Source organism: Erigeron canadensis, chromosome 3 (genome assembly GCF_010389155.1).
Source record: "Erigeron canadensis isolate Cc75 chromosome 3, C_canadensis_v1, whole genome shotgun sequence".
NCBI lineage: Eukaryota > Viridiplantae > Streptophyta > Magnoliopsida > Asterales > Asteraceae > Erigeron > Erigeron canadensis.
Window position 1 is genome coordinate 44,678,978 of NC_057763.1, and position 15,924 is coordinate 44,694,901.

Consider the following 15,924-nt stretch of genomic DNA (forward strand, 5'->3'; position numbering starts at 1 on the left):
TTGTGCTTAATGTCCTAGTCTTAATGTTTATGTTTTAATATGGGCACATACTAGAAACTGAGCCTGGCATATCCAAACTTTCTTCTCTTTGCACTTTCAATTAGCACCCTTCCATGTTTGTCCATAAGCTCATAGATTAAACGAGAATAACACAAAAGACTAAAGTCGCGGAAGTTGCTAGTCGTTTTTAGTCTATACAATAACAGATTTTAACAATACATCACTAAATAAGTTTTTACAGTATTGTATAATACTATAAAATACATTTAATAATGTACATCTAAAATTCAGTAGTGTACCTATTGCAATGTATTGCTTCCTCAAAAACAAAGTTTTAGCTTTAGATATTTCGGTGGAGGTGGAGGCCTTTGTCTCCTTTTCGTTTCGAGGAATCTTGATATTTGTATTAAAATCAAATGTTAAGATTCAAAGTTAATATTTGAATATGAACTCTTGCTTTTAATCTAAATATCTAAATCATCAACTTTACTTATAAAGTTAATAATAATTTTAGTGGATGTTAACCCTCCCAAAACACATATTACAAGTACAAACTCTTGTTATATCCCACTATCCTACATTGAGTTACTGACTTTTTTTTTTTCTTTATTACCTTTTCATTTTTAAACAAGTGTTGTGTTATTAGGGCAATCGGAAACTAGTATACCATACATGAAGAGAATTATATTTGTATCAATGTTTTTAATCATATTATCACACTATGCAGTTGATATTTGTATAGTATATTGTGGGTAAAATATTAAAAGCAATGGTACGCTTATCAACTCCTATATATGATAAAATGAATATAAAAATAAAATTAGTTACTTAAAAAAAGTAGATTAATATCTTATTGACTTAAACCAGTTACTAACAATAATAAAAAAAAGTTTTGTGATTTTGTGTTTAATTATAATATACACAAGTTGTGTCATTGTCTATGTTACACTATAATTGACTAGACACCAAGCATAAAATGTCGACTGATATTTTGGAGTGCTTCATTTACTTTTTATTTTTGACCGGAGGTTTTCATAAAAACAAGTTTTTTTTTATCTTAAGATAAAAGCAAAACTATCTAAATCTCACATCTTTCAGACCCTTTCTTAGAGATTAGATCATGTTATTGTTGTCATTTTCTTTTTGTTGAAGGTAGCGAATTATCACTCACGACATCTTATTCACTTTTATCAATTTTATCATTTCAACATCATATAAGTAGAACTATATATTAATATTAAACTGAAATATTTCTCCTTACAACAAATCTTCACTTATATTGTTATTTTTATTTCTTATAACACCTCTTTTAGAGTCCTTTCTCAGATATTAGATCATTATGTTGTTGTCATTTTCTTTTTGTTGAAGGTAGCGAATTATCACTCACGATATCTTATTCACTTTTATCAATTGTGTCATTTCAACATAATATAAGTAGAACTATATATTAAACTGAAATATTTCTCCTTACAACACATCTTCACTTCTTTTGTTATTTTCTTTACTTATTATTATTTCTTTTTTTTTTACAAATTAACACACTACATTTATAAATTAAATACTCCGTATTACTGAACCTTCTTACACGTACATATATACACACAACAAAGCCATTGGCACTAGTTTAACTTTATCTTATGTTCGTTTTTTTGGAACTTTTTTCCCATGATAACTTTCAGTTTTTACCTAACTTGCACTTATGTTTAGTGGTAAAACAACAAATGCAGGCAACCACTAGCGTTTTAATAGTTAGGTTTCTTTAATATGTCATTCCTTTATTTTCATAGTATATTTTCTTTCATTCTTTTTGTGTTACATATTTTATGTTTTCTCATCTAAGTGCTTAACGTACTTTCATGTCTAATCACTCCTAATGTTGACTTTTAAACTTACTGACATTTTGACCTTTTTAAAAAATCAATACCAATTTAAAACGACCCAAAGTATATTTTATATTTTATATAAATATATAAAAATTTTTATAAAACAAACAAACATACATACATACATACATACATACATACATACATACAACTTAATTAAAGTATAGCAATCCAACATATCTTAAACAGTCACCAAGTTTTGCACCAGACGTAAATTTATGGTCATGGACCGTAAATTTACGGCTAGAATGTAAAAACTAACAGTAATCTGCATAAAATATTTTAAATTGCTTGTTTAAAAACCTACATTGCCCGAATATATGGTCCTATAAAATTAAGTTAACTGTCTACAATTTACACTGGTTGTAAACTTATTTTTCAACCTAAGGCTAAATCGGCAGGAACCTTTTAATTCCGTGTACCAAATTTGGTAGCTACAATAGCTACCACCCTGTAAAAAGTGTTTTTACAAGAAATCATCACATTTTCTTTCATTAATCAAATTTGTCCGCAAAAGGCAACCAAAAGTTGCATAATATTTTTTTTCCCACACATGAAGACAAATACACCTATTTATACAGCTTAAAAATTTTACTAGGAAAGATTATAGGATTTTACGGAGTTTTTGAAAAGGCCTTGACGAGTGTTTTTGAAAATTTCACAATCTTTTGTATAGAATAGTAATTAGGGGTGTTCAAAATTATCCGTATCTGAATCCGTTATTCGAATATCCGAAAATCCGATCCGATTATATCCGAAAAGTCGGATATCAGAATTTCGGATTCAGATAGTGATTTTTGAAAATTTTGGATATTCGGATATATGAAATATCCGAAAACCTTATTCTTCAAAAAAAATTCAATATTTTATTATTTAATATCAAAAAATATCTAAAAATATCCGATCCTATCCGAAAATATCCGAATATATATATCTTAAAATTCAGATATTTCAGATAGTTCTGAAATCTGAAATTTCGGGTATAAGTTCGGATATTGAAATCCACTATCCGAAACTTCAGATATCATAAATTCGGATATACGAAACTTCGGATATCCGACTTTAAACACCCCTAGATGTAATTTATAATATGCAAGGAAAATAAACTTTTTGATTAATTAATTAAAACCCCCCATAAGTGGCACAATTATTAACTATAAATTAAAAATGCTTTGATAGTAGTTGTTGTACTTTTTAACTGCTTCAATTCTGTCTTTCTATATTATCTTTGTCTGAATAAAGAAACAGGCCTTGCTTTTTTCTGTATGTTTATGACACTGTAAAAAGATAAGCTTTAAACGGAGCTTCCCCTTCTGACATATTTTTCTGGCCTGCAAAACCTCTTGTGAACCTGATACATCAAACCAAACCCACAAAATATATACAAACATCTTCTATATCTATATGTACTCATCAAGTCATATGTATGTTCACAGTAAAATATTTGTCATCAATGCAATAGTACAGTAACAACAACTAGCTGGCTCTTTCTAACTTTTCTTTTTCTCTTTCTCTTTAATTAGCTATATACATTTATATAAGTATATATATATATATATATATTTTCTTTCTGAGAGAAAGGGAAAAAAAAAAAAGATCTAGCTAGGTAGTACTATTGGGGGGTGGAAACACAAGGTATGAAAGAAGAAGAAGAAGAAGAAGAAGAATATGGAGGTTGATGAGAGTTTTCAAACACAAGTTAGTAAGTTTCAAAGAATCTGTTGCAATAATAATAATAATAATGAAAAAATAGATAATAATATTGATAGTAGTAGTAACAACCAAATAGGTATAATTAGTAATAATAATAATAGGAATAAAGTAAGTAGTAGATATGAAGCAGCAGCAACAGATGGGAGGTGGCCATCATCAAGAATTGTTAGGGTTTCAAGAGGTTCTGGTGGTAAAGATAGGCATAGCAAAGTGTTGACATCAAAAGGGTTGCGAGATCGGCGCGTACGGCTTTCGGTACCGACGGCTATTCAGTTTTATGATTTGCAAGATCGGTTAGGGTATGACCAGCCTAGTAAAGCCGTGGAGTGGCTGATTAAAGCTGCTGAGAGTTCTATTGCTGAGCTTCCGTCACTCGATCCGTCTTTTGTCCATTTCAATAATATCAACAGTAGCAATAATAATGTTGTTGCTTATGAAAAGAAATTATTGGTTGGAGATGAGGAATTAATGTTGTCGAAATCTTGTAATAATAATAATAATTCAAGTAGTGCATCGGAGGAGACCAGTAAGGGTGGTTCAGGTGGGCTTTGTCTTTCGAGATCTGAGAATCGGATTCGGGCTAGGGAACGAGCTAGAGGGTTAGCCGCGGCTAAAAAAGATCAAGATAGTGTTTCGCAAACGACGACTACAACGACTCCTTCATTTACAGATCTTCTGACGTCGACGATGTCTGGTGGAATTAGAAGAAACAATGATAGTTCAAGTACTACTCCTATGGATTATTTTCAAATGGAACAACAATTTGGAAACAATAACAATTGTAGCCAATCTCAGCCTCATTTCTCTTTTTTACAAGAGAATTTAAGTTATTCTGGTTACAATAACAATAACAATAATAGGGGGACCCTTCAGTCCAATTTAATGTCTGATTTGCCTCATCATCATAATCATGTTTTCCAGAGGTTTCAACTGCCCATGGTGGATAATATTGGATCTACTACTTCTACTTCTTCAATTTCTCCGTTTTTCCTTGCTCCAAACATGGGTGGTGCAGCTGGTGGTACTAATCAATTTCTGGCAGCCGGTCTTGAGTCGCAGCGACTGCGGCTGTACGGAGGAGATAGTGGAGGGCACTACTATGCTGATCATCACAAGGATAAATCCAAGAGCTAGCTTGCTACATTTGTCTCCAGCATATATATGTGGCCGGTAATTAGTACTCTAGCTTTTTGATTTATTCTCTTCTTAATATATATTTTGCTTGCTTTATTACTTGTGGTTTTAATATATGATGATCCTGCCGGCTATTACTTTTAGCAATTGTGAGATTTGGATTCTGATTTCAGTAAGGGAAAATATCAAGCTAGATGAACCTAGTCGAATTAATTATTCATGACATCAACTATTTATGTTCCAACACTAACTAAAATTCTATTATAGTTTGTTTGAATAATATATACGGAGTATATAGATAACCACATTAAGTCCACGGCCGATCCATATAATGAATCGGTTAAAGATAAGAAAGCTGTGTAGTATATTTGATATTAGTGTCTTTCACTCTTTGTTATAGCTAGAAAAAAAAATATACCACTAGCATTCATATAATCTGGTAAATAAACTGGATTACCAACAATACTTTGTTATATTAATATATAATAATGATAATAATAATACCATTTGAGGATTTTGGCAATAGGACGACGACGTTTAAGTGTCGTTACCTTTTTGTCCCTTTCGATCAACTTTACTACTTTAGGATGATGGAAAGAAAAAACGACATACATACATATATTTTATATATATGTTATTATTATAATGCTACAAAATTTGGGTTTCATTTTAGGATGTGGTTAGTGGGATTGACATATAGTAGTAGTATTTACATTATGGTAGTTTGGTTTCCTTAATATCAAGCATGTCTAGAGGAAAAGACAGGTGTTAACCACTGAGATCCAAATGAAGCAACTTATACTAAATAATCCGACAAGTTTCCTAAAAATAAATCTTGTTTTAAAAGCCAATGGGAGTGGTGTTACACTGAAACCGAAATTTTTATTATTTTTTTTGTTACTGGGCTCTGAGTCACCGCACCCTACTGGATTCTCGAGCAATGGGAATAATATGGCAGGCACGCACCTCATCTCATTGACCCTATACCTCCCTAGGCCTAGGGTTACATAGGTGGGCCATTTATGGTATATTTTATATTTTCTTTAACCACCATGCACGTACGGATGACCTTTAATTATGTGACTAATCCAGTGCTTATTGCACCCAAAACACATCTTTATGCTTTTCATATAGTCACTTTTGAGAAAGTTTGTTAAAAATTTAAAATGTTGAACATTCTTTGATTTTGTTTGAGATATTGAAAGATTTTCAAGACATATGTTAGTTTCATATAAGTTTTTCTTTTCGGCACGCCTAAGAGTTGTGAAATGGACATATACACAGATCATAGAAATCAGGTTTAGAATCATAGGTAAACCCATATGGTGTCATATCGGGTCGTATTGAAGATGGTTTATTGAAGTGTCACACACTCAGTGCCGGTAATGAGTTTTGAAAGCCCTACGCAAGATCAGGTAAACATTCACAGTTTCTATCATTGTCAATCCGTTAAGCATCACTCACGATATGTTGGCTTCAATTATGATTTTTACTACTCAAAGGTTGAAAAAAATTGATAGAAAAGTTGTTATGATACCACCATTTACTTGTACAACAATAGTAGTAAAAGGCCACTAGGACAAAACCCACTGATGCATATATAAAAGCCATAATTAAATACTTTAAAGGTTTTTAAATTAATAATATTTTAGATAATTTATCAATCATGAAGTTGTAGCTTATAGTTTATCATAGACAAATTAGAAAAGTATACAGATTTTTATAGATGTTTGTCTTCCCTAATAAAAGTTCTAAGAGAGACAATAACGACAAATGAAATTAAAAATTTGAAATACACATGTAAACTTCATGTAGTATTGGACATTTCATCTTTTCAACCACCACATATAGGGCAGGGTCAAAAATAGTGTCAAACAAAGATAGGCTTTACACCACTAGGAAGATTCCTTTAGTAAGGGTCAAACTTTTAAGTTGTTTATTCTGATGACTTATGCAAATACTTTCCCAATGATGTTTTCAAAAAGAAATCTGTATTAAAAAAAGGCAAGATTGGGTATAAACTTAACTTATTTGATTGTTTCTTATTCATAAGTAAAAGTGTAAAACATAAAAAGATAATTACATAAAGGTATTTCAACTTTGAAAACAAATATATGGAGTTTGCAAAATATAGCCTCTAGGTTATGGTTAAGGGCTACGAATAGCTAAGATGACCACCAATGGATAAGACAGTGAACATATGTATTAGGTGAATTGGGTGGTATCAATCCATCCTAGATAGTTTTTATGATGACACTTGCATTTTAAGTAGTCTTCTAGTCTTCTACTGAACATCATTAGGCACCTATTTACTACTTCTTTTGGAGCTATGATTTTGATTTTGGAGCATATAATTACAGATGCAAACTTCTGGAGAAATGATACTCTTGGGAGATTCTTCTTTTTATTCTGCATATCTGGATATGGATAAATGAAGTGGTTGTAACTAAGAACTTCTACAGTTTTTATTCTTTGAACTACATCAAACGTGTGCTGATTATTTACTTGTCATTTATCCCCTCGAGTGGGCACTTTTTTCATAGTACTATTAGTAATAGTAATACTATTTCTAAGTCATGGGATGATTTTTGTATCTTGACATTATTCTGTATACCTCACATGACCTCTTTTGAACCACAAAAGTTGCAGGATGTTTCATGTAAACCAATTCTGGACAGAGTCTTTAGTATAAGGTGTATTTGTAATTTGTGGTAGCCAAATGACAATGATATGAATCAAAAGTCATTAGGGAGCAACAACTTAGGACTCGTGTAGCCAACTGAGTTTGTCTTAGCTGTGCAAAGGTTCTGGTTCTCCTTCAAGAATTGTAAATGGCTCAAAGTATGAGCTGATGCATATGTCGTATACCTTAGCATTTGGGATTTAAGAGCAAGAAATTTTTACAATTTGAAGATGTTAGAGTAGCAATAAAAGAGATCTATATCATGATCTTAGGATACTGAAGAACATGGACACAACGAACTGAGAATGGAAGGAAACAATGGCTTGCAAAAACAATTGTAGTAGAATCATAATTTTGAAAGTGCAACAATAACAGAACAAAACTGTAGGATTACAAAACTATAGCATTAGAAGAGATTTATATCATGATATTAACACTCTCTCCTTTCCTAAGGCATAGATTAGCCTATTTTGATGAACACTTTGAGCTGCTAGCTAACATGCTACTATATGAATTACAAGCTCATACATGTAATCCGTGTCGCCAAAAATTCATGATAAATTGGTGGAGCGTTAGGAAGAAAAAAATGACAGAAACTTGTAGCTCTAAAACAATTAGCGTGTATGATTTAAGTACTATACTTAGGTAGTAAAGCTCATTGAGGTCTTCTCCAATTAAGCTTTCTAGCAAACTCTTTTCATCAGAACATCAGATGTATTCATATACTGTTTTTTTGTTTATAAATCATTTGAATTCTTCATGTGAAGATGAAGGAATAGCCAGGTATGGAACTTCAAGCCGATTAGACTTGTAAATTTGACCATATATACCCAAATTGGGAAGCATACTCAGGAGTGGAATTTTAAAGTTTGACAATATGTATGTTTGTTTCCAGGCTGGTAGCTAAAGTTTATTTTGTCGGATCAAAATATCAAATTGTATTCTACAAATAGTCTAAAAACATGTTAGTAGCAGTCACATGAACATAAATCTTTCTTTGTTGGTAGTTGGCAAAGTATGCATACAATTAGACAGCCTTGTCTTGTGATTCATATTAATTTTGCTTTGAACATGATACTTTAGTTTTAGACTTTAGGTTTCTTATTTTGTTTTTGTAAGGAATGGAAAGATGTACATTTATAGTTGAAGTTTATATGGTTTGTTTGTTATATTTGATGATATTGACCAATTTATGTTAATGTGATGCAGAAGATGGAAAGCTGATTGCGTGGTTTGGGTACTACCACAAGATCTAGCTTATGATGCTTCATATGGCAGATCTGGTGTTTTGTTTTGCCGTGTTTACAAGTAATAGTTTTCACAAGGAATTAATCAAGGCGGATCAAACAATAACTCTCATCTTCCATTGCTTATTTATTTTTGTGTTTTTGCATTTCCGAGTACAAACTGTCATGTTCCGGTAAAGACTTTTGATCAATACGTTGTTGATTCTATTCTATGCTTTGAATGTGATTATTTTTGACATATACACTACAAAATCTTAGAATTGAGATTGAGATAATTAAGGCTTGTCAGAAATCATAGAAATGAGATGGTGGTAATTTTTAGGATCATACCCTGGTCAGTTTTTTCAATACGTAGGGCTGTGAGACGGGACGGGTTGAGCCAGAACTCGATTCGTTTAGTTTTAGAGAGAACAAGCCCGAGCTTGCTCGTCTCGAGCCTCACATTATACGTATCTAATATGTAACCACACATTATACAAGAGTAAATGCTATATAGTCTTAATTTTCATGTGACTAAACATGCCGGATTCATCCACATTTTAATACATGGATTCCATTCGATCTCTTTCATTATTTTCACCTTGAATCTACTTAAATCTAAACATAAATGTTGATCTATATTTAGGTCTCTTTTTGAGATATAAGTTTAGGCATATGTATCATCTTTCGTTATACAATTATTATTTTGTATACCTGTAAATAAAAAGCTCATTTGTGCTTGTAAGCCTAATCGAGTTTAATGTCTTAAGCTTGGTTTGAGTCGAGCTTTCCACAAGTCTAAGTTTGAGTAAATCGCGAATAGTTTGACTGTGTATTTGTGTTACAACCTTAGTTTCATTTTCAAACTAAAAACATTCTTTATGCAAGTGGTCTAATGGGCTTAAGTTGGGCCAATCTTTTTTCGATGAAAGCAAAACTTTATTCGTGAAACAATGGATTACTATGGTTGTGGGCTTTCAAGTCTTGTTCAAAATGAGACTGAATTTCTGAGGTTATGACTTACAGAGTTACAGTATTACTCTAAAAAAAAGGTTTACAATAAAAGTCTAAAACCATGAATCTGATATATATATATATATATATATTGAAAAGTTATTTTAAAAACTTTTTTTTTACGAGAATCTTTGAGAACTTTTCAAATCAAGCTCAACCGATGATTGTTCTTTACATGAAAATTATTTTTTGAATAACTTATGTGTAATTTTAAAATTTATAATTGTGTGGAGGCATAAATTATCATCCGTTATATAATTATATGGAGATTTGGATTCTTGATCATATGTGCACAAATATTGCTATGATTACATGTGATCGACTTGCATACATGTGATCATAGCAATATACGTGCACATGTGATCAAGAATCCAAATCTCCACATAATTGTATAACGGATGATAATCAATGCCTCCACACAATTATAAACTTTAAAATTACACATAAGTTATTCAGAAAACAATTAAAAAACAATTTTCATGTAAAGAACAATCTTCGGTTGGGCTTAATTTGAAAAGTTCTCAAAGGTTCTCGCAAAAAAAAAAGGTTCTAAAAAAAAACTTTGTTATTGATTGATTTAAGAATTAGAATACTGTGTATGTTACTTCCTATCATATACGTACATGACCAATCTATCAATAATGGAGTGTTACCTGCTATCAATGAAGTTTGACAGGTACATGTAAAATTGAAAGTCACAGGTTCAATCTTTAGAAATGTCCAAATCATATGGGTATAAACAAAATGTATTTTACTTGCATCACAACAGGACAGAATGATGAAAATACAAAGGGGTTCCGGGGACAAAATATTCCCTCATCTAGTTTTTTTTAATATATAGGTAAATAGAAAAATAATACTATATATTAAAATTAACAATTTCACCATATTTTACAGCTTATAATGCCTGCAATTAATAGAATTCATTTCTCAAAGGAAACCATTTGCTTAGAAATAGAAAAATACAATATTTTATCATTTAAACTATAGTTCACAAGAATTTCTTTTGGTTAGAAACTTTATGTGATTTCATTTTCACATTCTTGGCCTTGTGTTAAAGTGAACTTAACAGGTAGGTTATGGTTGGTAATCCACACATGCATACCTGAACTCGCAAACCAAACATCGTTAACTAATTAAACACGATACGAATCCACCGCCATAGTGATAGTCATGTAACTAGACAATCCACCTGAAATGGAGATTGAGATGTCCAACCAAAGGAAAATTTGCACATATCTTCAATGCATTTCTTTTCAGACTAAGAGAAAGATTGTCAAAAAGAAAGATCTGTACGAAATCATAATAATAGTCTTTGTCAAATTGATATAATAAGCTTTCGTTTGCAATTCTTGTACCTCTCAGGGGAAAAAAAAAAAGAAGTCGACTTTATCAATGACAAAACACAAAAGATGATGTTTGGATTGCGTAGAATGGTAGAAGGAATGTCAAAAAAAAAATAAAAAAAATAATTAGAACGGTAAGGGTAAGATGTTAATGATTCGAACCCAACAGACATCAAAAGTTGACAGTACGCTGAAAGTTGTAACTCGCGCACTCCTGCAAAACAAAAGTAATAACACGTATGTCCGAACGCTTAAAAGGTAAATGTCCAAAATCATAAGGATTTAATATTTGATCCAAGATCTCCAAGTCAATATCCCTTTCATTAGGCCTTTCAAAGAGGCCTTAATTAGCCACTTGATCTAAGACCAAGTGGCTAATGCAAATTATTTATAAGAATTAAGAGTTAAAAGACAAAACTTTTACACCTTATGACACATGACTAGTTTTGTCTTTTCATCTCCTACCAAGTATTTAGACCTTATTTCTAGAATGATACAAATTGCTCGCGACTTGGCTATTCACATGTTTAGTATATCTTGTCTATGTTTTCTTTGTGTTTATTCAGTGTTGTGTCTCTTTTTGGTGTACACCTCCAACTTTTCCGAAACGCCCCCCTCATTTTGTGTTTTCTTGACAAATGTCAGTGACGATCTTTCAATTTATAGTCCCCGACACTGTTTTTAATGACAGGATCCATACTTAACCCGATTCGTCTATACATAATACTCCAACCATAGTTGTTAAACTCTTACGAGTTGAGTCAATTTACACCGAAAACGAGTCAACTCGTTAGATGACTCGTTTTTGTCTAGACTCTTACGAGTCGTTATGTAAACTTGGACCGAGTCACAAGTTGCAAATTTATTATTATTTTAATTTGATACTATGGTTATATATTATACTTTATTTGCTATATTATTTTAGGTGTTATCTATGTAGTTTTGAGCATTTTATTGTGAATTTAGAGATAAATTGTAAGTTTATGCCTCAAAACCTATTAAATAAGTAATATTTTGGTAAATTTATTATGATAACGAACTTAATATACTTCTACAAACGTTACATATATATAATTATACTATATTATGTAGCACTTAAAAATGTCCTGACTCTTACGAGTCGACTCACGTTCTGAGTCACGAGTCAAAAAATCATGTTTTCGAGCCGAGTGAAAAGTTACGAGTCGACAACTATGACTCCAACCATTAACTATTGGGGATATGCAGTAGATAACGAACAAAATGGATATTGAACAATCACCGAAGGCACGATACACTTTCAGATTTAATCAATTCGGTGATTCCCCCCAAATTCTTCAACCGGATACAATCGGTGATTAAGAAGTTTATGTATGTTTTTGTGGTTGAATGTGTATGTGAACCAAAGAGAATTCTTGGAAGAATTCGTAACAACTGAATAAGGTCTATCCTTATAGGAAGTCACTTCTAACCCACATATAACACTATTCATCAGTTTCTCTCTCTTCTAGACACACCCCTCCTTATAACCTCCACTTCTAACACTATTTATCTATTAATTTATTGTATCATTTTAATTTTTCACAAAATGAAAAAAACACATTTTAATTTAGAAAACCTTTATTAATAATGACAATAAACATCATACAATGTTAAACCATATATATATAAGTTAAGGTTTAAAAGTAAACTCTCAAAACTCTAGTTATCATTTCGAAAATGAACAAAAGTTAGGGGGCTAAAATGAAAATTTAGCAAATCTTATCATCTTCTTCAAATGTATATACATATAGATGATATATATATATATAAACACCACAGCACACAGCCACACACTTAATTTTCCTTTTTCTTCAACGATTCAACAAATCGGGCCCCACTTCTCTCTCCTTTCCGCGTCTAACTTCAGAAGTCACCTCTCAGACGCTCACAAGACGCAACCCATAATAATTGCATCTGAACAAATGGTTGTGTCGGAAGCATAGAAGACGCAGGGACGATGCCCTATAAGCAGAGGCCTAATGGATTTAGGGCCCTTAACTGCCTTTTAAGCAGTTAAACATTAATTTACAAGATTGACAAAAGTAGTCCTTCAAGCTCGACCCCAGGGGCTCTGCCCCTTGGACGCCAGGGGCTGCCGCCCCTTGGACCTCGCTCCTCGGGGTATTGCCCCCGGACCTCGCCCTTAAAGTCATAATAAATTCATATAAGCGTGTACTACGCACCGCCATACTTATATGATATATTACTACGAGTTAATCCAATTAAACTAAGATCTCTAACATTAACTAGCAGGACATGGCTTGATTTTTACCACATATTATAGCTTCAGGTTTTGCTAAGTACATTCTAGCCCTGAAATTGTCAAGAGTTCAGAATAACTTAGCGTCATGCGGATATTAAGTTATATACATTCGAGTAAAAATCTATCTTATGTCAAATAATCTGAATAAAATAATCTCCACTCATTTACCCCGTTTATATAAATCCAAAAGTGACATTGCTGCCCTTTCATCTTTATTTTTGTATATTTATCCAAAATATCTTCTGGTATAGGATCGTGGAAGGACAAAACTGACAAGGCCGCACATATGGTACCACTGTAGTAAATAAAATTGACAGAATGCACCAGATACAACATTTATTGAGTGATTGAGAATTTTTTTCTTTTATAAATAAAATAAAATCCATATATACTCGTATATTTTTTTGAACAGAGTCATTATTTAACAATCAACATTAGGGAATAACTTTGCACGTACTCTAGACTACGATATATAAACTATAAGCTGTTACAGGTAATTCTGGGAAAATCCATATATGCGATAAATCTCATTTTAATTATCTATGTATGAATGTATAAGAGGTACTTCCATCAATAATCAATCAAGTCTTATCTGTTTGAATTTGTTTTCCAAATTACATTTCATATTCTATATCATACATATATTATTATAGTACCTCCATCCACAAAAATATATAGAAGTACCACTATCTTATGGTATGATATTATTTTTGGTTTCCTTCCTGTAGTAACATTTTTCCTGGTCCAAAATATATTTTCTATTGTTACTTTTTTCTAACCATTCTATTTGTTTATGCTTTAATTAACCTGTCTATCTTCGAAATTTATATTTTTTAAACCACTATGGAACTCAAATATTAAAAAGGTTAATTAAGTTTATTGACATGCATGAAATAATATAGATTACGAGGATGAACTGGCACAATTTGTGACGGATTTCTCACAGAGTTTTTACCGAATTATTAAACATTTTTTGACAGATCTACCGACAGATTTATTCCTACGACTTTTTGACAGAATTTTAACACACAAAATCTGTGGGTAAATACACATTAATTTTCCTACCTGTAGGCTGTAAAAGCTAAAAATGAAAGGCTAACGGAAACTAAAAATATACTACGAACATCCAAATACCATTTCATAATTTACATAACAAGATACAATTTGCCAATTCTAACTTCAAAATACAATAGGATCCACATGCACAAGGTATCTTAGTTCCAAAAGCGTGCAAAGATCAATACATATATATAATATATATATATTAGTAGGTTAGATCAGATTCAAGACAAAAGAGGCTTAGATTATATTCATACTAGATAGATTGTTGGATTTGGGCTTGGCTTTGCATGAACTTGGTAACAACTTCCATTTGATCTTCCAAACCTTTTAGGTTTAGTTCTCTTGTTTTCTCTCGTTCTTCCAATCTTTTCATCTCAAGTTCCCTTGCTTGTTCGCGCTCTTGCAACTCGGCTACCTTGGACTTCAGTTCATCGGCCTCCCTCTCAGCTATCTCAGCTTGTTTCTTAGTCTTTTCATGTTCACTCTTTTGCCTTTTTACTTCTTCTTTCAAAGTTTCCACCTATAAAAATAAGTACATACATAACTAGCAGCTGGAGTACATGTAAATTATTAAACCAGATTTTGCTAACTACTACAACCATCCCGGCGAGCTATCTAGTATATCGGCTATAAGCAAATGGGCTATCATAGTGTATAACCTTAAAGTTGCATACTTTTGTTGCCAACTCATACGAGATTTCAAAAGGCAGCATAATGAAATAGCACAAAAAATCACAGTTAGGCTGCAATCAGAGAAATCGACCTGACACACTCACACAAGTAGGAGTACAATTAATGTTTTTATGTGAAGACATACAACCAATACATCTAAATTTTTTCCAAAATCTCGACTCTTCTTATATATTGACCAAGGCACCATGCACAAATATAAGGCCAGTACAACTAAAATTTCAATATCTCGGCCTTGATGCCTTGTATATAAACTAAAACCAGCTAAGCTAGAAAAACAATACCGATCACATAATATACACTCACACTGAACTCCATTACTTAACTAAAAATATATATAGCCGATCAAGTAGCTGGACATATTAATACAAGTAACCAACGGACCAGATACCCTATAGATACCCAATCAAGTAACTGATGAGAATAGTCGCACTTAGTTAATAGTATAAACATATACTTGTTGCAATTCTCATCTTTGAGCCTTTTCTTGTAACTGCTATATTTGTCCTACATACCAGCAAACCGACCACGAACAACCAAAACTAGACAGGCCGACGAGTTCACTTACTAATCCAACATATGTAACCGGACAACTCAGCAACTAAACAAGGGAAATCTCGCCGGATAAGCTAACATATTAATACTAACAAAACTGATGGCATATTTGAATGAGGCTATAATGGAAACATTCGACCCATAAAGAGGAAAAATACAGAAAGCTAATCATAAAGGATAAGGTCGAGAAATAACTAACCTCTTCAGTAGAAGGACCGACCTTATAACTTCCAAACAAACTACCGTTGTTCAATGTCTCTCCAGCCATAGACAATATATCTTTGGTCGCCCCAAATAAAGTTCCCTTTTTCATCCCTCTACATGCCCTCTCCCA

At 32.2% G+C, this 15,924-nt stretch overlaps 1 protein-coding gene across 3 annotated transcripts; it reads left to right on the forward strand.

Annotated features, from left to right (window-relative positions):
• Positions 1 to 3,131: 3,131 nt before the first annotated feature.
• On the forward strand, positions 3,132 to 8,900 carry LOC122592952 (transcription factor TCP24-like). Of its 3 annotated transcripts, XR_006322776.1 has the most exons (3): positions 3,132 to 4,766; positions 6,015 to 6,145; positions 7,091 to 7,381. XR_006322776.1 is itself a non-coding variant. In XM_043765285.1 (2 exons), exon 1 carries the CDS (start codon positions 3,552 to 3,554, stop codon positions 4,728 to 4,730), a length of 1,179 nt encoding a protein of 392 aa, XP_043621220.1. In that variant the 5' UTR covers positions 3,132 to 3,551; the 3' UTR covers positions 4,731 to 4,766; positions 8,623 to 8,900. The 3 variants fall into 3 exon arrangements, 2 of the variants coding, with proteins under 2 accessions (XP_043621220.1, XP_043621222.1); XM_043765285.1 differs by lacking the exons at positions 6,015 to 6,145; positions 7,091 to 7,381 and adding an exon at positions 8,623 to 8,900; XM_043765287.1 differs by lacking the exon at positions 6,015 to 6,145.
• Positions 8,901 to 15,924: the final 7,024 nt, after the last annotated feature.

Bases quoted from the DNA above. Each gene is read 5' to 3' on its own strand.
- LOC122592952 (XM_043765285.1), top strand. From the start codon at position 3,552: ATGGAGGTTGATGAGAGTTTTCAAACACAAGTTAGTAAGTTTCAAAGA.